The following is a 23,095-nucleotide window of genomic DNA, read 5'->3' on the forward strand; positions in this document are numbered from 1 at the left end:
TGTTGCGCACGGCCTTTCTCTAGTTGTGGCAAGCGGGGGCTACTCTTTGTTGCTGTGCATGGGCTTCTCATTGCGGTGGCTTTTCTTGTTGCAGAGCACGAGCTCTAGGTGTGCAGCCTTCAGTAGTTGCGGCACGTGGGCTCAGTAGCTGTGGCTTGCAGGCTGTAGAGTGCAGGTTCAGTAGCTGTGGCACACGGGCTTAGTTGCTCCACGGCATGTGGGATCTTCCCAGACCAGGGCTCGAACCCGTGTCCCCTGCATTGACAGGCGGATTCTTAACCACTATGCCACCAGAAAAGTCCCAGGTTTTTAATTTTGAGACAGAAGATTCTTCTCTTGAGAAATGGACCAGGCAGTGGGGATCTAAAGATAACATCTGGTCCTCAGTGAAATCCATCCAGCTCTATGTATGCATGGAGAGCTTCCAGTCAGCTTTTTAAAGTGTTTTACTTGGCTTTTTTTCTTGGCTGCACCACACAGCATGTGGGATCTTAGTTCCCAGACTAGGGTCAGACCTACACCCCCTGCACTGGAAGCACAGCATCTTAACCACTAGACCACCAGGGAAGTCCCTAAAGTGTTTTACTTTTAAATAGAAGCAGATATTTATTTAAATTGGACCAAATATTTAAGGGAAAACTCTCTAAGATGTTAAGATAGAGAGCAAAACAAAAAGAAAAATGGAACTTGGAGGAAGCAAAAAAATTGAAGGCAGCAGGAGAAAATTTTTTTAAAAAACCAACTAACTGGGCTTCCCTGGTGGCGCAGTGGTTAAGAGTCCGCCTGCCGATGCAGGGGACAAGGGTTCGTGCCCCGGTCTGGGAAGATCCCACATGCTGCAGAGCGGCTAGGCCCGTGAGCCATGGCGCTGAGCCTGCGCATCTGGAGCCTGTGCTCCGCAAGGGGAGAGGCCACAACAGTGAGAGGCCCGCCTACCGCAAAAAAAAAAAAAAAAAAAAAACCAACTAACTGGACCTTCAGAGAGATGACAAGCTACTGCATCCATAAAACAAGAACAGAAAGCCATAAAAAGTGAACATTTGCAGAACAGAAAATTTCTTGGAAATTAAAAATAGGGCAAACCCACAGAGTTAAAGAAAATACTCACAAATCATTATATCTGATAATGGTCTAGTATCCAGAATATACAAAGGACTCCTACAATTCAACAACAACCAAACAACACAATTCAAAAGTGGGCAAAAGATTTGAATAGATATATCCTCAAAGAAATTATAGAAATGGCCATAAGCACATGAAAATTAATGTTCAATGTCATTAGTCATTAGGGGAATGAAAATGAAAATTACCGTGAGATACCACTTCACACCCTTTAGGATAACTGTTATGAAAAAAAAAAAGATACAAGTGTTGGTGAACATGTGGAGAAATTGGAACCCTCATAAATTGCTGGTGGGAATGTAAAGTGGTGCAGCCACTACAGAAAACAGTTTGGCAATTTGTTTCAAAGCTAAACATTTCATTACTATATGATCAATTAGTTCTGCTCCTAGGTATGTATCCAAAAGAACTGAAACCAGGGACTCAAGCAGATACTTGTATACCAATGTTCATAGTAGCATTATTCATAATAGCCAAAAGACAGAAATAACCCAAGTATCCATCACAGATGAATGGATAAACAAAATGCAGTATTTACATACAGTGGAATATTATTCAGCCATAAAAAGTAAAGAAGTTCTGACACATACTACAAGGTGGATGAACCTTGAAAATATTATGCTATCTGAAATAAGCCAGACACAAAAGGACAGATGCTGTGTGATTTCACTTATATGAGTTACGTAGAATACCAAATTCATGGAGAGACAAAATAGATTAAAGGTTACCAGGCTGTGGGGAAGAAAGATAAGGAGTTATTATTATTTAATGGTTACAAAGTTTCTGTTTGGACTAAAGAAAAAGTTTTGGAAATAGTGGTTATGGTTACACAACAGTGTGAGTATAATTAAAGCCACTGAATTATACACTTAAAGATCATCCAGGGCTTCCCTGATGGCACAGTGGTTAAGAATCCACCTGCCAGTGCAGGGGACACGGGTTTGAGCCCTGGTCAGTGAAGATCCCACATGCCACGGAGCAGCTAAGCCCGTGTGCCACAACTACTGAGCCTGTGCTCTAGAGCCCATGAGCCACAACTACTGAAGCCCACGTGCCTAGAGCCCATGCTCCACAACAAGAGAAGCCACCACACTGAGAAGCCTGCACACCGCAACGAAGAGCAGCCCCTGATCACCGCAACTAGAGAAAGCCCATGTGCAGCAACAAAGACCTAACGCAGCCAAAAATAAATAAAAATAAAAATAAATTCATTTTTAAAAAATCGTCCAAAAATGGTGAATTTTATGTGATATATATCTTACCACAATTTTTAAAAATTAATGTAGTATACCAAAAACCATTGAATTGTGCACTTTTTAAAATAAATAATTAATTAATTTTTGGCTGTGTTGGGTCTTTGTTGCTGCACGCGGGCTTTCTCTGATTGCGGCGAGCGAAGGCTGCTCTTCGTTGTGGTGTGCGGGCTTCTCATTGTGGGGGATTCTGTTGTGGAGCACAGGCTCTAGGCACACGGGCTTCAGTAGTTGTAGCCCATGGGCTCAGTAGTTGTGGCGCACGGGCTTAGTTGCTCCATGGCATGTGGGATCTTCCCGGACCAGGGATTGAACCTGTGTCCCCTGCATTGGCAGGCGCGTTCTTAACCATTGCACCACTATGGAAGTGCCGAACTGTGCACTTTATTTATTTATTTATTTATTTATTTATTTATTTTGCGGTACGCAGTCCTCTCACTGTTGTGGCCTCTCCCATTGCGGAGCACAGGCTCCCGACGCGCAGGCTCAGCGGCCATGGCTCACGGGCCCAGCCGCTCCACGGCATGTGGGATCTTCCCGGACCTGGGCACGAACCCGTGTCCCCTGCATCAGCAGGCGGACCCTCAACCACTGCACCACCAAGGAAGCCCGAACTGTGCACTTTAAATAGGTGAATTGTATGGTGTATTAATTATATCTCAAGCTTTTAAAAAAAATGATAGCAGAGTGGGGTTGGGGGATAAGATTGATGTTGTTTAACAGAACAAACTTGCAAAGAGTAGTAAATAAGCTATAGAGATCTAATGCAGAGTACAGTAGATACAGATACAACAATATTGTCCTATAGTTATGTAGTGTGGTAAACTGCAATGGCAACAGTATATAAATAGATCAAAGTAACATGTTGTACACCTTAAATTTACACAATGTGGGACTTCCCTGGTGGTCCAGTGGGTAAGACTCCGCGCCCCCAATGCAGGGGGCCCGGGTTCAATCCCTGGTCAGGGAACTAGAACCTGCATGCATGCCACAACTAAGAAGTCCACATGCCGCAACGAAGATCCACGTTCCTCAACTAAGACCCAGCACAGCCTAAATAAATAAATAAATTAATTAATTAATTTTAAAATTTACACAGTTATATATCAAATTTATTCACTTAAAAATTGTTTTAAAAATAGCAGAAGGGAAACAGAAGGATTAGAAGATAAAGTTGAAGAAATCTCCAAGGAAATAGAACAACAAATAAACAAAGAAAAAGATATCTAAAAGATCAGCTCTGGTGGCCTAGAATCCACATAACTGCAGAACACAGTTCTGCTAGGCTTTCTTCCACTATATAACAGGGACCTCTTTCCTCCACTTTCTAATAACATTTTCTTCATTTTCTTCTGAGCCTTCAATGCCAAGTCTTTAATGTCCATTTCTCTACTAACAGTCTATTCAAGGTAACCTAGGCTTCTTCTGTCTTGTTCCTCAAAATTCTTCCAGTCTCGAAAGTCCCAAATCTCATTATTTAAATAGTCTAAACTAGGTGTATGGGTGAGGCTCTGGGTATGATCCATCCTGAGACACAATTTCTCTTCATCTGTGAAAGTGAAAAACAAGTTCTCTGCTCCTACAGTATAGTGATGGAACATGCATAGGATGTCAGGGACATTCTCATTCAAAAAGGGAGAAATGGAAAGAAAAAAAGAGTCATCAATTCCAAGCAGTTTCAAGATCCGGGCAAGCAGACTGCATTAGGCTTCAGGGCATGGAATTAGTTCTCTGTGGCTCCACACTTTGCCCTCTGAATCATCTTTTTTCATGCAAGGTAACACATGTTTGCAGCTGAGTTGTTTTATCAGCCTGTTTCCTGTCTCTAGAATTTGGGGGGTTTAACAGCCTTCTTTCATTTTGTACTCTTTCTCCGTTTCAGGCCTGTTGACAGTGTTCCTACTGGTATAAAATTCTCAAGAACCTTGTGAATATGCTTCCTATGTCACTGGGATTCATTTGATTAATCAACTGCTAGATAACATTTTCCACCAAAAATGGCAAAACTTAAAAAAAATATATATAATACCAGTATTGGAGAGGGAATGGAGAAACAGACCCCCCGCCTTGTAGCCAAAGAGTGAAGGACTTAAGTTGGTATAGACTTTTGGGGGTCAGTTTGGAATATGCATTTTAAAAACGTTTAACATGCTTATTTCCACCTCTTCCATTTATGGAAAATTATCCTAAGGAAGTAATCAAAGAAGTGGGCAAAGCTTTTTCCTGAAAAAAACCTACGGTGTTTGCAAATAATGGCTTATATGGGAGCCATTAAAAAGTTTTGTTTAGAGACTTCCCTGGTCCAGGTCCAGTGGCTAAGACTCTGCACTCCGAATGCAGGGAGCCTGGGTTCCCTAGTCAGAGAACTAGATCCCACATGCCACAACTAAGAGTTCGCATGCCGCAACTAAAAGATCCCACATGCTGCAACTAAAAGGATGCCCCAACTAACGGTTCTGCATGCTGCAACTAAAGGGTCCCACATGCTGCAACTTTTGCTGCAACTAAAGATCCCACGTGCCGCAACTAAGACCCAACACAGCCAAATAAATAAATAATTTTTAAAAGTTTTGTTTGACAAAAATAAAAATCTTGTTGAAAAGCATTTAATCTCAAGGGAAATGTTCATGATATATTAAGTGTATGCATATATATTTACAGTATATTGTATGAAATACATATTCCATATCTCCTCGATTCTAAGATTCCATTCATTGTGACATAACCATGTAATAACTGTCAGAGGAAAAAATTTCAGGTGTGTTAAGATGGAGAGAAAGTACATAATGAGATTATCTCTAGGATTACATGATTTACAAGTGACCTGTTTTCTTCTTTATATGTTTCTGTATCATCCAGAATGACTCTAGTGAGCATATATTATTAAGGTGATTATTTTTATTCTGTAGATGCTTTATTTATGTATTTATTTAAATTAATGGCAATTGGTTGTAATTCAAAAAGACAATTTTGAGTAGAGGCTATTGGGAATGTGGATGTCATACTATTTGTCCTGAATCCTGCCTTTGAGTATCTAGAAAAGAAGTAAATGTATTAGTATGTGTTGTTTGAATCCTGCCTCTGTTCCAACATCCCTTTCATGAAAACATTTTTCTCTTTTTTACCTAAGAAGCTGAAAAGAGTGAAGATTCCTCTGGAGCTGCAGGCCTCTCAGGCTTACATCGCACATACAGCCAGGACTGCAGCTTTAAGAACAGTATGTACCATGTTGGAGATTATGTCTATGTGGAGCCTGCAGAGGCCAATCTACAACCTCATATAGTCTGTATTGAGAGACTGTGGGAAGATTCTGCTGGTAAGTTCGTTTTAAATTGGAGGGCAGATTGGTGAGATGTGACTATTGTACTCCTCCTTGGTTCTCAAGGAAGGAAATTGTAACTCAGACATTTTATGTGTTCCAACAATAGTTCTACACTGTCAGTAAATGCAGTTAAGTACCCACTATATGAGAAACATAGGATCAAGCACTGTTGGGCAGTGGCACAGCTGAGTCGAAAGAAATACAACTTTCTGAAGTCTAGATTCATTCATTCAACTGACATTTATTAAAAACATACCGTGAGCCAAACTCTGTAGGATGGCAGAGATTCAGAAGAACAAAAGGCCTGTGTTTTGCCCCTGGCAAAACCACTCTGGTACAAATCACAAATAAAGAAGAAATTGTTATAGACAGACATGTGCCTTAGCTTAGAATTTGATTTCAAAAAGGCTTCCTAGAACAATTGCCTTTAACTTGAGACATAGAGAATGAATAGGAGTTAATGAAACCAAGAGCAAGCAGAAGTGTGATCCAGGCAATCCAATTCTTTCAGCTGTTCATCATGTAAAATACCTTTGTATTCCTTCACCCAAGAGCTAAATATGTCTTTTAGTATATGTTACATCCTTATAAAAGCACACAGCTTTAGGTGTGTCCTGACCCAGCAGAGTAGAGTAGGTCTTATCACCTTCCTTATTCTATTTATTATACATCTTTTAATAGGAGGGGGAAAGTAGCATTTTTTCGGCCTCATTACATTTCACTATTTTAAAGTATTGTTTCTTCTAAGATAATTGTATTAAGGAACCGTGGCCTAAAAGCACATTGCTAGGTTTAGGCCATGGCAGAATGGATGGAGTAGTTGCTCATTTTACAAAGAATATGCTATTTTTGTTAATGGTAATTCTCTTTCTTTCTCTCTCTCTTTGTTTTTGAGGTGAAAAATGGTTGTATGGCTGTTGGTTTTATCGGCCAAATGAAACATTCCATTTGGCTACACGAAAATTTCTAGAAAAAGAAGTTTTTAAGAGTGACTATTACAATAAAGTTCCTGTTAGTAAAATTCTAGGAAAATGTGTGGTCATGTTTGTTAAGGTAAGAAACTCATTAGTCCCCAAACAATAAATTATTCCATGGGAATAAAATTCACAAACACAAAAAATTGATCTTTACAAAATTGATAGCTCTGTTTTAAACTGTTGAATTTTTTTAAGCTGTGTCTCTAGCTTCTGTAAAGATTTGGGGAGAAATTAACCTGAACATGATGGTGAAAGACTATTTGCTGCCTACACTATATAGCTATATGCAGTTAGCTTAAATTTTTTTATATCAGCAGACAAATTTTTAAGAGTGACATTTTCTGAAGGATCATTATAAATTGTTAGTGTGGTTTTAGGTAATAAGGTGCACTTTTTGTTTGTCTGTGTAGTATAGGCACATGCCCACAGCTTTAAGGAATATAATAGCTGTATGAAATACTAATATACTGTCAGAGGAGCAGTTGGTAAGCTAAATAAGCTAAACAGTATGTGGTGAGTAAGGCCATTCAGTATAAGGAAATATTCCTAGATCTCTAGCCATTTACCATTTGTTGTTCACTGTCAAAAAGTCTTAATACTTTAGCTTTTATTTCTTTGCTTGTTTGGTGATTCTATTTGTTTTTTGGTTGATTGGTTTTCAGAAAATTCACCTAATTGATTTTATTCTTATATCCACCAGGAATACTTTAAATTATGCCCAGAAAACTTTCGAGATGAGGATGTTTTTGTCTGTGAATCACGGTATTCTGCCAAAACCAAATCTTTTAAGAAAATTAAACTATGGACCATGCCCATCAGCTCAGTTAGATTTGTCCCTCGAGATGTGCCCTTGCCTGTGGTCCGAGTGGCCTCTGTATTTGCAAATGCAGATAAAGGGGATGATGAGAAGAACACAGACATCTCAGAGGACAGTCGAACTGAAGACAGTTTTAACTTGGAAAAGGTATGTAGATAATAGCCACATAGAAAAGAATTTTACATTTCAGAATACCTAGTCTCAAAAATAAATGAATAAAGTACTCAAATTCAGAATTAGAAAAAGAGCAACAATATAAAACCTTAGCCTAGGGACTTCCCTGGTGGCGCAGTGGTTAAGAATCTGCCTGCCATTGCAGGGGACATGGGTTCGATCCCTGGTCCAGGAAGATCCCACATGCTGCGGAGCAGCTAAGCCTGTGAGCCACAACTACTGAGCCTGTGTGCCACAGCTACTGAAGCCTGCGTGCCTAGAGCCTGTGCACCGCAACGAAGAGTAACCCCTGCTGACCGCAACTAAAGCCCACATGCAGCAACAAAGACCAAACGCAGCCAAAAAAAAAAATTAAATTAAATTAAAAAAAAAAAACAGCCTAATAGAAAGAAGGAACTATAAAGGAAAGAAAGAAATTAATACTTAAGAAACAGAGCAGCAGGGCTTCCCTGGTGGCGCAGTGGTTAAGAATCTGCCTGCCAATGCAGGGGACACGGGTTTGAGCCCTGGTCCGGGAAGATCCCACATGCCGCAGAGCAACTAAGCCCATGCGCCACAACTACTGAGCCTGTGCTCTAGATCCTGCGAGCCACAACTACTGAGCCCGTGTGCCACAACTACTGAGGCCCGCACGCCTAGAACCCGTGCTCTGCAACAGGAGAAGCCATCGCAGTGAGGAGCATGTGCACTGCAACGAAAAGTAGCCCCCGCTCACTGCAACTAGAGAAAGCCCGCGTGCAGCAACGAAGACCCAACACAGCCATAAATAAATAAATAAATAAATGAATAAATGAATAAATAAATAGCAGCAGAATTAAAAAGGAGACTTCGACAAGTTCAATGAGATAAACTACCAACTATCCTAATAAAGGAAAAAGAAGGGAATTAAACTCAACATACAAAATGTAGAGGAAGTTTAAAGACTTGTACATTTCTGTTAATAAATTTGAAAACCTGAATCAGGGAATTCCCTGGCAGTCCAGTGGTTAGGACTCCACGCTTTCACTGCCAAGGGCCTGGGTTAGATCCCTGGTCAGGGAACTAAGATCCCACAAGCCGCATGGTGTGGCCAAAAAATAAATAAATAAAACAAAACAAAAAATAATTTTAAAAACCTGAATGAAGTGAATAATTTTCTAGGGTAATACCAATTAGTAAAGTGGAATCAAGAAGAGATAACACATGTAAGTGGACAACAATGTGAAGAAATTTTTTTAATGTCAAAGAGCTCACTTCAAAGAGTACTCAGGTCAGATAATTCCATAGGTAAATTCTTTTAACCCTTTAAATTATTGAAGGACTTCCCTGGTGGTCCAGTGGTTAAGACTGCGCTTCTACTGCAGGGGGCATGGGTTTGATCCCTCGTTGGGGAACTAAGATCCCGCATGCCGTGCGGGGCGGCCAAATGAAAAAAAATTATTGCAGAGCATGGAGAGCAAAGAAAACTTCCCAGTTTGTTTTACCAAGCCGGAATAATCTTGATTCCAAAGTCTGACAAAGTAAAAACAGAAAACTGCAGTTCAGTCTTACTTTATGAATATTGATACAAACAATACTTGGGAAAAAAGTATTGTTACAAGTGAAATCAAGTTAGTTGTTTGAGAACAACATGACCAAGTAGGCGGGAGTTCATTCTAGGAATGCAAGGATTGTTCAAAATTAGGAAAATTCAGTAATATATGTCATTATAATTAGTAGATAAAAGGAGAAATTATCTGATAAGGTATAGTACCCATCTTGATTGAATTCTTCAGATGGATATTTCCTCAAAGTGATTTTTAAAAATTGTCTTCGTATCTCAAGCCTAGAGTAAAAGAAATTCCTTTTAAAGTTATACACGTGACAGAGGTGCTTTCTGTACCATTATCTATATTTTTCTGAGAGTAGCCAATGTAGTAAGACAAACAAAAGTAGTAAAAATATTGACAATAAGAGGCAAAATTATTTTTTTGCAGATAATGGGGAGGAATTAACTGAAAAGTTTTTGAAAACAATTCAACAAGTAGAAATTTCAAAATCTATATACAAGTCATTAGCTTTCTTATATAAACAGAACAATAATTCATAAGACTTTTGAAAGTAAAATGAAAATGTTGAATACACTTTAACAACTGTTAGAAAAATCATATGGAAGAAAATATCCAATTCATATGAACAAAAAACATACATTAAGAAATTATCTTAAAAGGAGTATATGGAACCTATGGGAAGAAAAATAGTCTACTGCAGGACATTAAAGACTTGAATAGGTTGTTTTGGAACTTGACAAAATTATTCAAGCATCCTTTTTTTTTTTTTTTTTTTTAATTCTAGCATTCTTAGGAAAGAATAAATACATGACAGTCACCAGAAAAAGGAAAACTGAAAGAGTAGTCAAGAGTGCTTTACCCTGCCAAATATTACATTTTACAAAAATACATTAAAAAAATATTAAGATATTAGCTCAAGGTTGGTCAGTGGAGGGAATAGGCTTTTCACAATTAAATCCAGAATATAAAGATATTCATTCATTCATTTTAGTTTATATATATATATATATTTTTAAGTAATTTATTTTTTGGCTCTGTCAGGTCTTTGTTGCTGCACGTAGGCTTTCTCTCTAGTTGCGGCAAGCGGGGGCTACCCTTCGTTGTGGTGAGCAGGCTTCTCGTTGCGGTGGCTTTTCTTGTTAAAGAGCACAGGCTCTAGGCATGTGGGCTTCAGTAGTTGGCACACGGGCTCAGTAGTTGTGGCTTGTGGGCTCTAGAGCGCAGGCTCAGTAGTTGTGGCGCATGGGTTTAGTTGCTCTCTGGCATGTGGGATCTTCCTGGACCAGGGATTGAACCCGTGTCCCCTGCATTGGCAGGCAGGTTCTTAACCACTGCGCCACCAGGGAAGTCCCTAGTTTTATATATTTTATATATTTTAACTTTTATTTTGAAGTGATTTTAGACTTAACAAATGTGCCAAGTGCTTAACAAAGATAGTAGAAAGACATTCCTTATACTCTTCATTCAGCTTCTGCTAATGTTAACACCTTGTAAAGCATGGTACAAGGATCTAAACCAGAAAATTAACTTTAATACTATTTACTAATCTAGAGACTTGATTCATACTTTCCCTTTTGTCCCACAGTCGCCTTTTTTCCTTCTAGTTTTATTGAGATATAATTGACATATAGCACTGTATAAGTTTAAGGTGTACAGCATAATGATTTGACTTACATATATCATGAAATGATTACCACAGTAAGTTTAGTGAACATCCATCATCTCAATATAGATACAACATAAAAGAAATAGAAAAAAAAATTTTTTTTCCTTGTGATGAGTACTGTTAGAATTTACTCTCTTAACATCTTTCGTATATAACGTACAGCAGTGTTAATTATATTTATCATGTTGTACATTACATCCTTAATACTTATTTATCTTATAACTGGAAGTTTGTACTTTTTGACCACCTTCATCCAATCCCCCTCTCCCCCTATCCCCTGCCTCTGGTAACCACAAATCTGATCTCGTTTTCTGAGTTTGTGTTTTTGAAGTATAATTGACCTACAATACTATGTTAGTTCCTGATTCAGTATTTCTATACATTTCAAAATGATCACCATGGTGAGTCTAGTCATCATTTGTCACCATACAAAGATATTACGTACTTATTCCTCACGCTGTACATTTCATACCTGTGATTCATTTATTTTATAACTGAAAGTTTGTATAAAGGTAGTATTTCAAATCAGCAAGAGAGGATGGAATCAAATGATACTGGAAAAACTGGTAGCCATTTGAAAAAAAGAAGAAAAAAAAACCCCACCTGAACTCTACCTCATTTCATATTCTAAAATAAGATATAAACATTAAAAAAGAAACATAAGTTGCTAACGTAAGTACATTTACTATTATTTACCTGTAATCTTTTATTCATTTATAAGCTTGGAATGGATCCTTTTATATACATGATATAAAACCCAGTAGCCATAAAAGAAAAAAAAAGATCATTTTCTTGATGCAATTGACAATATCAGTTAGTTTAATGAAACAGTCTAAGGACTGCTGTTTCTAATGTACAAAGAGCTCTTTGAAGTCTAGGGAAAAAATAATACTGGAAAAATGGGCAAAGGACCAAACAGATCATTTATAGAAGGTCATTCAAAAATGTAAGAAAACGTATTAGGGCCTCCCTGGTGGCGCAGTGGTTGAGAGTCCGCCTGCCGATGCAGGGGATACGGGTTCGTGCCCCGGTCTGGGAGGATCCCATATGCCGCGGAGCGGCTGGGCCCGTGAGCCATGGCTGCTGAGCCTGCGCATCCGGAGCCTGTGCTCCGCAACGGGAGAGGCCACAACAGTGAGAGGCCCGCATACCACAAAAAAAAAAAAAAAAAAAAAAAAAAAAAAAAGAAAACGTATTAATCTAATAGCTTTTAAAATGCCCAGCAAATTGGCAAGAGATCTGAAGCCTGATAATACATGCAGCCTGGTGTCGGTGTGGGGTAACACACTCTCATCTCCCATCAGTGGCATTCCCTTTGGCCCTGCTGTTTGATGGCAGGGAATGTGTTCCAACATAGTACTCAGCTAGGTACGCCAAAGGGTGACATAAGTGTTGTTTGTAAAAGCAAAACCCTAGGCCAAACCCAAATGCCTGTGAATGGGAATTAAGTTGTTATACATCCATTCATATAATGCAAACTGTGCAGCCAGCAAAAGGAATTAACAGGTAGCACAATGGGATGTGGTTCCATCATTACTCAGAAAAGTCAAAATGTATGTTTACATATACGTATGTGTAAACAACATGGTAAACTATAAACTAAACTGGATGATTATCTCTAGGGTTAGATCACAAAAGACTTGGTTTTTTTTTGGTTTTTTTTTGTTTTTTTAAAGATGATGTTGGGGGTAGGAGTTTAGTAATTTATTTTTGCTGTGTTGGGTCTTCGTTTCTGTGCGAGGGCTTTCTCTAGTTGTGGCAAGCGGGGGCCACTCTTCATCGCGGTGCGCGGGCCTCTCACTATCGCGGCCTCTCTTGTTGCGGAGCACAGGCTCCAGACGCGCAGGCTCAGTAGCTGTGGCTCACGGGCCTAGTTGCTCCGTGGCATGTGGGATCTTCCCAGACCAGGGCTCGAACCCGTGTCCCCTGCATTAGCAGGCAGATTCTCAACCACTGCGCCACCAGGGAAGCCCCAAGACTTGTTTTTTAAATTTTACATACTCTAATGTTTGAATTATTTCCAACAAATATACTTTTTATATAAAGAAGAAAAATAAAGATTTTAAATTGTTAATGTAAAAACTGAAAAAAATGAATTTTTAGTGTCCTGGAAAAAATATCCATTTTAGTGTCCTTACAGTGAAAGAGAAAAGAAAGGAGCTTGGGAAAAAACATGATATTTTTTACATTTTACCAGTATGTCTGGGAATCATAGAGACATTAATTTTAAAAGAAGAAATGTCAGTGGAAGTCAATGTGGGAAGTAACTTAAATTTGTTATTATTATTGTCATTAGAATTCATAAGTCCCCAGTGTCCTCTCTATGTATGAGTTACTTTTTTTAGTCTCATATATTTATTTTAATATTGCATGGCCAAAACATGTCCTGCTAAGAACTTTTTAGATGAATAACTAGAACAGAACCCACTCCTGAAATAAAAATGTATTCTTAACCTCAAGGCCTTCTTTTTCATAGCTTCCATTCCTTCAGGTGCCCCTCACCCAGCATATATGTGGGACCTTTCTCATTCTTAAGGATTTTCCAGGAAGTCCATTTCAGTACCACATTTGAAATCATGAAGATCAAAACATTAAATTATTTTGGACAGTCTAAAGGAGATTTTTTTTTCCTTAAGTTTGAAGTTTCAGACATTCTCAGGGAGATGCAGTAGAAAATTTGGGGGATGTTCTGCAGTTTCCTCAGCTTTTATGTGTTTTAGAGCTTTTATATTTAAAACACCTAGTGCTGTGCTAGTATCTGCTAGGTTCTCAGTAAATTATGTTTCTTATTTTCATTAGTCAGAATTATCTTTTATTTTTCTTCTGAGTCAGGCATTATTTTGTGTACGTAACGTGAATTGTGTCATTTAAGCTTCCTAACAGCCCCACCTGATGGGCACAGTATCTTCACTTTACAGATGATGAACCTAAGGCATAAGAGGTCAAGTAATTTACCCATGTCACAGCAGCCAGTAGGTGACAGACCCTGTAATTTATTCAAAAACAGAGTATGTGTATTTATGTCACAGAGGCTATGCTGTTCCTTTCCATGTTGGAATAAATCAAAATGATAAAATTTTTTTTTTTTTTTTTTTTTTTTTTTTGCGGTACGCGGGCCTCTCACTGCCGCGGCCTCTCCCGTTGCGGAGCACAGGCTCCGGACGTGCAGGCCCAGCGGCCATGGCTCACCGGCCCAGCCGCTCCGCGGCACGTGGGATCCTCCCCGACCGGGGCACGAACCCGTCTCCCCTGCACCGGCAGGCGGACTCCCAACCACCGCGCCACCAGGGAAGCCCCCAAAATGATAAAATTTTTAAATCAGTCAATTGTTAATATGAAGAAATGTGGTGAAGAGGAAGCTTGTGTAGAATTTGCTCCTTTTTAACAGTTGCGTGAAGCTGTTTTCTGTATGCTGATAAGTCTTCTCCATTGCTTTTTTTTGCTGAAGTCTGTGAGAATGGGGGAAGAAAGGAGAGGGGAATAAAACAGTCTTGGAGTAACATTATTTTATGAAAATTAACTAGAAATTTAAAATAGATACAATATTTGGTAAGACTTAGTTTGATTTCAGCAACCTATTCCTTTGGTTTCCTATCTTTATCAGAGCTTCTGTTTATGGTTATTTTTTCTTTTAAGTTAAAATGAAGGAAATCTGCTTTCCCTTCTTACCTTCTCTGCCAACTCCTTGATTGTCAGCGGCCTGTCTTCAACCAGTTTCCTTTACCACAGGAGAAAGAAGATGTCCCTGTGGAAATGTCTAACGGTGAACCAGGTTGCCACTACTTTGAGCAGCTCCGGTATAATGACATGTGGCTGAAGGTTGGCGACTGTGTCTTCATCAAGTCCCATGGCCTGGTGCGCCCTCGTGTGGGCAGGTGAGCATTTTTGAGGTAGAGAGGACGAGGTTTGGTTTGAGAGATTCGGAGCCAGTAGAAATTCATCACTGCTTAGGATGAAGGCTAAAGTCCCTCCCTTGGCAACTTTTCCAGCTTCCTCTCACACCACACTCTCCCTGTTTACGCCTCTAGCCACACTTCCTTCTTTAAATTGCTTCCATGAATCCCTTTTTTTTTTTTTTGCTTTTTCTTCTCCTACCGTTTACTGAACTCTCAACCCAGAAATCTCCCTGCCAGCTTCATATGGTGAACTCCTTTAGCTTAAATTTGAAATGGCTCTTCCTTAAGGAAGCCTTTCCTGTCTCCTCCAGATTAGGTTAGGTCTCCCTATTACACATTCTCAGAGCACCGTTTATTTTCTTCTTCTCAGAGCACATATCATTTATATCAGGCTTCCATACCAGACTGCAAATGCCCTGAGAGTTAGAGACCCTCTCTTTTTGAGCAAAAAAGCGATATATATACCTTTATATCCCCTGCTCCAAGCATAGTGCATGAGGCTCAGATATTTGATGAACAAGTAAATGGATGGAAGTATGGTTGGGTGGCATAGAATAGCATTAAAGGAGTCAGGGTGCAGGGCTGGGCAGTAGAGGATAGTAGTTAAGGAAAGTAGCTGGTTCCAAGAGATCTTGGTTTAAGTCCCAGCCCTGCTAGTTTAATGTCCATAGGCAAATGACTTAACTCTCTGAGCTTGTTTCCTCATTGTATTTGTTCATCATTCGGTAGTTGTTTATTATACACCTACTATTTGCCAGGCTCTGTAGATACATTAGTGAATAAAACAAACAAGTATCCTTAGTCCCGCGGATCTTTTTTCTAGTGGGAAGACAAACTAGAAACATCATGAATAAGTAAAGTGTATAGTGCATTACATTATGATATGTGCTGTGGACAAAAATAGAGCTGGGTATGGGGAATCAGGAGTGCGATGGTCAAAGTTAGGGTGTTCAAAACTTTAAATAGGATGGTACGTAAAGCCTCACTGAGAGCTGACAGTTGAGCCAACACTTGAAGAAACCAAGGAAGTGAGTAATGTGAATATCCAGGGAGAAAGCTTTCCAGGGACAGAGAACAGCCTGTGTAAAGACTGGAAGAGAGGCATTCCTGGCCTGTTCAAATCATCAGAGTTTGTTACAGGCGGAGTGAGCTGTACATAAGTTAGATAGGAGATATGAGAGCCAAGGGATATAGTGCAAATCTTGTGGGACTCAGAAACCATTGTAGGGACTTGGGCCTTTACTGAATTAAATGAAATATCACAGATTATTTTCAGCACAAAAGTGACTTTTTTTGGGGCGACACTGCGAGGCATGCAGGATCTTAGTTCCCCGACCAGGGATCGAACCCGCGTCCCCTGCAGTGGAAGCACAGAGTCTTAACCACTGGACCACCAGGGAAGTCCCCAGAACTGACATCTGACTTAGGTCTTAGCAGGATTGCTCTGTCTACTGATTGTTAAGAATAGACTGTAAAGAGTCAAAGGTAGAACAGTGAGATCTGCTAGGAGGCTATTGCAATAATCCAGGCAAGAATGAGGGTGGTTCAGGCCATTAGTCAGATCCAATTCTGTAAATTAGTCAGATCCTGTTTTGAAAGATTGAGTTAAGAGAATGTAGTGTCCGAGAGAGGATCAAGGGTGACCCCTGCATTTTGGCCTGAGGAACTGGAAGGGTAGAGTTACCATTAACTGCAATGAGGATGCTGCTTCATGTCTGGAACCGTGAGGCTATTGGGACAATAATAATAATAGCAACTTTATGGTGTGGTTGTGAGGAATGGTACAGTATCTGCACTGAACAGTCAGATGTTAATTTTTATTTTTTTCTAGGGAGATGGCCTGTGACTTTCATCAGATTCTCATGCGGTAAAGGGGTATTAGATCTTGACCTTCAAAAAGGTCATGAACCATGGCCTTAAAGGAATATGTGCCACTAATGTGATCTGACCCCAAATATTGATGATCTGTGTGTTTATTCAGCTCACAAATCCAATGATAGATGCTTAGCATCTCAGGAAGAAAACCTGAGAGGCAGCTTAAACTATTAAGTTGTATGCCTTAGTATTATGTTAAAAAAAAATTTTCCCCCTGAGATGAGTAGCCAAATGTTCACTTCTCTTTTTTCCAAGTATCTTTTCACATGCTTAAAGGGGAAAAAAATCAAGGAAATTGTCTTATTATCAAAACAGCCAATGAAACTCCTCTAAATAGTGCATATCATTAAGTTTTTGGTTAACAGAAGTTTTGTTAGACTAAGGCTTTAGGAATGAAACCTGTAAGAACTCTATTTTAATGGAATTTCTCCATTTTTTTCTCCCAAGAATTGAAAAGGTATGGGTCCGAGATGGAGCTGCATATTTTTACGGCCCCATCTTCATTCACCCAGAAGAGACGGAACACGAGCCCACAAAAATGTTCTACAAGAAAGAAGTGTTTCTGAGTAATCTGGAAGAAACCTGCCCCATGACATGTATTCTAGGTAGGTATTCATGCTTTTAATTGTAGGTATTCATGCTTTTAATTTAATCTTATTCATTCCACAGTTGGTTGAATAGTTCTTCTGTCCTGGGTACTCTTCTAGGTGCTAGGTATACAGCAATAAAAAAACCAAAATCTCAGCTGTCTCAGAGACTTACAGTGGGGCAGAGGCTGGGGAGTCAGTAAATAAATTAAAATTAAATATATAGAACATCAGGTAGTAATTAGGGCTATGAATGAGAATAAAGCAGAGGAAGAGGATAGAGAGTAATGTTGAGGGGAGGTCCTATTTCAGGTAATGTGGTCAACAAAAGCCCCTCTGATAGGTGACATGAGAGTAGAGCCCTGAAGGAAGTGAGGAAGAAAACCATTGAAAACTGAGATTTTACTCCTTATAGGCACAGCAAACACCAAACTCAAAGACCTTGAGGCAGAGTATCTGGGCATGTTTGAGTCACAATAAGAAAGCCAGGTGGCTGGATCAGCCAGGGGGTGTGGTAGGGAATGAGCCCTCTAGGTGGCTGGGCACTCGGTCATGGTAGGTCTTACAGACAGTGCACGGATTGATCTGGAACAGATGAGAGGTCCTGTGAGGAGTCTGAGCAGAGAGGCCATGTGAGCCGATGTATATGCATTAGAGGAATCACTGTGGCTGCAGTTTGGAGGATGTGTTGTAAGAATAAGGTAGGAAGCAGGGAGAGCAATTAAAAAACTTTTACAGTCACTGTTGGATTAACCCTAGTAGTGTTATCGTTCCCATTCCAAAAATGTGAAGGACTCTTGTTTTGGTTTCTGTTGTGTCATCCTACTGAGTGTTCACAGGGGCATTCTGCTTCTCAGATCTAGTTATATGCACCATATACTGTTATTGTTTTCAGCTGTTGTATTTATTCTGGCCCTGAATTAACTCATTAGCTTACTTACACCAACTACTGTTTACATCTTTTGGAGTGGTTTTCCAAAAGGTTACTAGTCACAAGCTTTATATTGATTACATATGGTTATAAAGTTGAAGGAGCCACCATGCTTACGACCAAAAGGAAATTTGCAGATTAAAAAGTATTTTACACTTAGACTTTGGTCACTTTACGGTTTACCTACATTGTTTTTGGTGCTTTGAATTTTTTCAGAATTGGATATGGTAAAAATGTCTGAATGGCCAATAATTCAGTACATTTTCCTCTTTCCCTCTAGGGAGAGGCAACAAAATCTAGTGAAGTTACTAAATCCTTCTTGAGTTTCTGCAGCAGAGAAAGTCTTCCTTTTAACTTGTGCCCTAGAGCTTTACTCCCTAGTGTAAACCTAGTTGAGAGACTCAAAGGGAACATAACAAAAGTGAGACTGAAGTCTTCTTTGGTTAGGAAAACTGTATCATTGATTCTTTTTTAGTTATTTTCTTCGTGGTTACCCTGGGGATTACATCTTAAATTTATGACCATCTGGTTTCATATGCTATACAAAAAAACTCTGTTCCTCTATAGCTCTATCCCTCCCCCTTTGTATTATTGTAAGAAATTACCTCTTTATACTTTGTGTGCCCATTATCATAGATTGATAATTATTGCTTTGTGTATTTGTCTTTAAAATCATATAGGTGAAAAAGAGGATTTACAAACCAAAAATATAATATTGTCTTTTATATTTACCTATGTAGTTACCTTTACTAGTGGTTTTTATTTCTTTGTATGACTTCAAGTTATTGTCTAATGTCCTTTCATTTCAGCCTAAAGAACCTTTAGCATTTCTTGTAGGACAGGTCGGGTAGCAACAATCTCCCTCATCTTTTGTTTATCTGGAAATGTCTTGATTCCTCCATTTTTGAAGGCTACTTTTGCTGGATATAGAATCCTCCATTGGCAGTTTTTTCTTTCATGTCTTTCATCAAATTTGGGAAGTTTTTGGCCACTGTTTCTTCACATATTTTTTCTGCCCCTTTCTCTTTCTCTTCTCCTTCCAGGACTCCTATTATGCCTATGTTGGTTATGCTTAATGGTGTGCCACAGGTCTCTAAGATATTGTTCATTTTTCTGTATTCTTTTTTCTTTCTTTTCCTCAGCCTTTTCATTTTAATCGACCTGTCTTCAAGTTCATTGATTCTTCTGTGTGTTCAGATCATCTGTTGAACCCTTCTAATGAATTTTTCTTTTTTTTCCATATTTATTTATTTATTTGTCTGTGATGGGTCTTAGTTGCAGCATGTGGGATCTTCAGTTGAGGCCTGCAGGATCCTTAGTTGCAGCATGCAGGATCTTTAGTTGTGGCATGCAAACTCTTAGTTGTGGCATGTGAACTCCTAGTTGCAGCAGGTGGGATCCAGTTCCCTGACTAGAGATTGAGCCCGGGCCCTCTGCATTGGGAGCACAGAGTCGTAGCCACTGGACCACTGGGGAAGTTCCTCTAATGAATTTTTCAATTCAGTTATTATACTTTTCAGCTTCAGAATATCTATTTAGTGTTTACATTTTCTGTCTATTGATATTCTCTATTTGGTGAGACATCATTCTGGTTTCTTTTAGTTCTTTGTCCATGGTTTCCTTTAGCTCTTTGGGTATATTGAAGACAGTTGATTTAAATTCTTTGTCTAGTAAGTTCAGTGTCTGAGCTTCCTCAGGGACAGTTTCTGTTCATTTCTTTCTAATCCTGTGAATAAGCCACGCTTACTTGTCTCATGCATGCCTCATAATTTTTTTGTTGAAAACTGGATGTTGAAACTATATTTTGAATACTATGATGTGATAACTCTAGAAATCACATTCTCCCCCCTCCTCAAGTTTTGTTGTTATTGCTTATTGTGGGTTGTCGTTGCTTGTTTAGTGACTTTTCTAAGCTAGTTTAAAGACTGTGTTCTTTATGCTATCACTGAAGTCTCTGTTCTGCTAGCTTTGTGGTCAGCTAGTGACTTAACAGGATTTTCTTAAATGTTTGGATCAAAAAAACCCAAAAGGGCTTCCCTGGTGGCGCAGTGGTTGAGAGTCCGCCTGCCGATGCAGGGGATGCGGGTTCGTGCCCCGGTCCAGGAAGATCCCACATGCCGCGGAGTGGCTGGGCCCGTGAGCCATGGCCGCTGGGCCTGTGCGTCCGGAGCCTGTGCTCCGCAACGGGAGAGGCCGCAACAGTGAGAGGCCCGCGTACCGCAAAAAAAAAAAAAAAAAAAAAAACCCAAAAAATTCCCAGTCTTTGCAATTGCATACTGCATCTTTGTTGGAGCACAAAAGTTTGTCTTTGCAAGCATACTGCATCTTTGTTGGAGCACAAAACTCAGTGCAAAAGTGTACAACTCTGCCTTTGCCTTTACTACCTGCTCGTGCAGGGCTTGATAGTCAGCTAAAGGTGAGAGCTTAGGGCCTTCTCAGGTCTTTGCTGAGCATGCACCCTGCCCATGGCATGTGCATGGCTTTCTAGATTTTCAGGACTATGTGGAAGCTTTTCAAAACTCTTATTCCCCAAAGAATAAGAGTTGGGGGGGTGGGGGGGATGGATGAGGTAGATTAAAATGCCACAACGCTCTCCTGCTGGCTTTCAGTCACTTTTTTCCTTAAGTAAGGATTCATTTGGTTGCTGTAAACTTTTAGCTGTTTTCCAGGATTCCAATAATGTTGATTCTCACAGTTTTTGCTAGCTTTTCTTAGTGTTTCTGTGAAGGAACACGTGGATTCCCCAACTGCCATTTTCACTGACATCACTTGAAGTAATTCCTTTTTACAGTTGCCTGTTAGAATGTGTTGCATTCTGTAGTTTATAAACTAGTTTTTTTAAAAATCTAGGATTTCATTTATTTCAAACCATAACCCTGTGTAAAAGATGCTGATATTCTCAGAAAGGTCATGTTACTGTCCAAGAAATGGACCAGAACTGAAACTTAGGTCTTCTCGTTTATACTTCTGTACTGGTGTTTGGATTGTTGGTTGGTTTACAGCCAACTGGGACACTTTTGAGAGTGAAAGGGGGTGCCAATAATACTAGGCAGGACAACAGGACAACAGTGAGATGTTCATCTTGAGATAAACCCCTAAAGAAAATGCATCTAGTGGTCACAAACTGGCTTTTCATCCCAGCTTGTGGATTTCAGTATCCACCCTCCGCATGGGAGAAAAGTGTTTCTTCATTATATTTTATATTGACTTAAATGCAAGGAGGCAGATCTTTTTTTAAATTAATTTGTTTTTGTAGACTAATAATTTAAAGTGTTTAAACTTAAGCCTAGAGGATTTATAATTTCATTGTGTTTAGTATACACACTGTTGAATGTAAATCTCATTTTTGTCTCTCTGAAACAAAAGTTTTAAGGATAATTAGGTGTAATTTTTTCATCTTCTACGATATAGACCTAGTGGGCCTATTTCACTTAGGAAATAGTACTGTTTTCCTAACTATTATATATATGTTATTTGTTCAGTTTCTGTTAAGAGTTGTCCTCACTAACTTGAATGGTAATCAAATGGCCACCAAGAAGTTGCTTTTGGGAATGAACATGGCCTCACCTGGCAGAGAGTACCTTTACCCTTAGGCCACTTGAGTGATAAAATCTCCAGGAACCTCAGCTCCTCAAACATGCCAGTTCCTAATTTATTGCAAGTTCTGTTTTCTTCAGAGTAGATTTTTTTTAATGATTCCTTAATTGAAAAACTATTCTTAGTAAGGCAAAAAAAATAAAAAGGTTTTAAAAATTAGAAAGGAAAAATAAAATTATCAATTTTTCCAAAGGTACAAAGAAAATCCAAGAAATGTTCAGATAAGTTGTTAGAATTAGTGAAAATATCAACATCATCTCTATTTCTATTTACCGTCACTGAGCAGTTAGAAAACTAAAATTTTTAAATATTCAATTTACATTAAATATCTAGGAATAAATCTTTTAAAAGATATATAAGACTCACACATACACATGCTAAAAAAAAAAACCGTCAGGAAATTATCAAGAGAAATTAAAGAAGACCTAAATAAATGAAGTGATCCGTCATGTTTATAGCTGAAGGACTCAGTATTATAAAGATGTCAGTTCTTCCCAAATTGATGTATAGATTCATTGCAGTTCCAGTCGAAATCCAGCAGGTTTTTACAGATTTTTTATCCATTAGTAAATGAAACTTCCTAAACTCTTGTCTTTTCCCTATCTTTTGAGGGCCTGGTGGGAACCCCAAGTCAGGACAGGGACAACATATCCATTCCAAGGCCACCAGTCATTTTTACTCTTTAGCTGTGAGCAGAATTTTTACCTTTTCCAAATCTCTATTTTTACTCTCTGAAGTATGGAAAATACTAACTGTACCTTCTCCGAATTGAAAAGCCTTTGGATTATGTAAGTAAAGTGCTGTGTAAATCCAAGGCAGTGATAATAATTATAACTATTTTAAGCTTGTAATATGGGGACTTCCCTGGTGCTTCAGCGGTTAAGACGCCACGCTTCTACTACAGGGGCACTGGTTTGATCCCTGGTCAGGGAACTAAGATCCTGTAAGCCACAGTGCGGCCAAAAAAAAAAGAGTTATGGGCTTCCCTGGTGGCGCAGTGGTTGAGAGTCCGCCTGCCAATGCAAGGGATGCGGGTTTGTGCCCTGGTCCAGGAAGATCCCACATGCTGCGGAGCGGCTGGGCCCGTGAGCCATGGCCGCTGAGCCTGCGCGTCCGGAGCCTGTGCTCCGCAACGGGAGAGGCCACAACAGTGAGAGGCCCGCGTACCACAAAAAAAAAAAAAAAAAAAGAGTTATAAAGTGTTTCTGACCTGTTTTTACATGTTTTGCTTGTAAATGTTTAGTAAGTTGTTAGCTATGAACACTCCTGTTAAGGTCAAGAGCAAAATAGGAATGTTCTTGTCACTCATGTTTAACGTTGTTCTGAAGGTACTAGCCAGTGCAGATAGA

The 23,095-nt window shown here is 39.3% G+C and overlaps 1 protein-coding gene across 4 annotated transcripts in view; it reads left to right on the forward strand.

Annotated features, from left to right (window-relative positions):
• PBRM1 (polybromo 1) overlaps nucleotides 1-23,095 on the forward strand; it is a gene marked incomplete at both ends in the record, with an annotated part of 99,242 nt that overhangs the window by 57,111 nt on the left and 19,036 nt on the right. For 3 of the 4 annotated variants that reach the window (XM_079713335.1, XM_079713332.1, XM_079713333.1), the window contains 5 exons: nucleotides 5,506-5,691; nucleotides 6,593-6,750; nucleotides 7,375-7,638; nucleotides 14,590-14,735; nucleotides 17,079-17,236. In XM_079713335.1, the coding sequence (XP_079569461.1) occupies nucleotides 5,506-5,691; nucleotides 6,593-6,750; nucleotides 7,375-7,638; nucleotides 14,590-14,735; nucleotides 17,079-17,236 (912 nt within the window). The remainder of the gene's footprint in view (nucleotides 1-5,505; nucleotides 5,692-6,592; nucleotides 6,751-7,374; nucleotides 7,639-14,589; nucleotides 14,736-17,078; nucleotides 17,237-23,095) is intronic. The other variant, XM_079713334.1, reaches the window with a different exon arrangement.

The sequence above is a fragment of the Hyperoodon ampullatus genome (assembly GCF_949752795.1).
Source record: "Hyperoodon ampullatus genome assembly, chromosome: 10".
In the NCBI taxonomy this organism is placed as follows: domain Eukaryota; kingdom Metazoa; phylum Chordata; class Mammalia; order Artiodactyla; family Ziphiidae; genus Hyperoodon; species Hyperoodon ampullatus.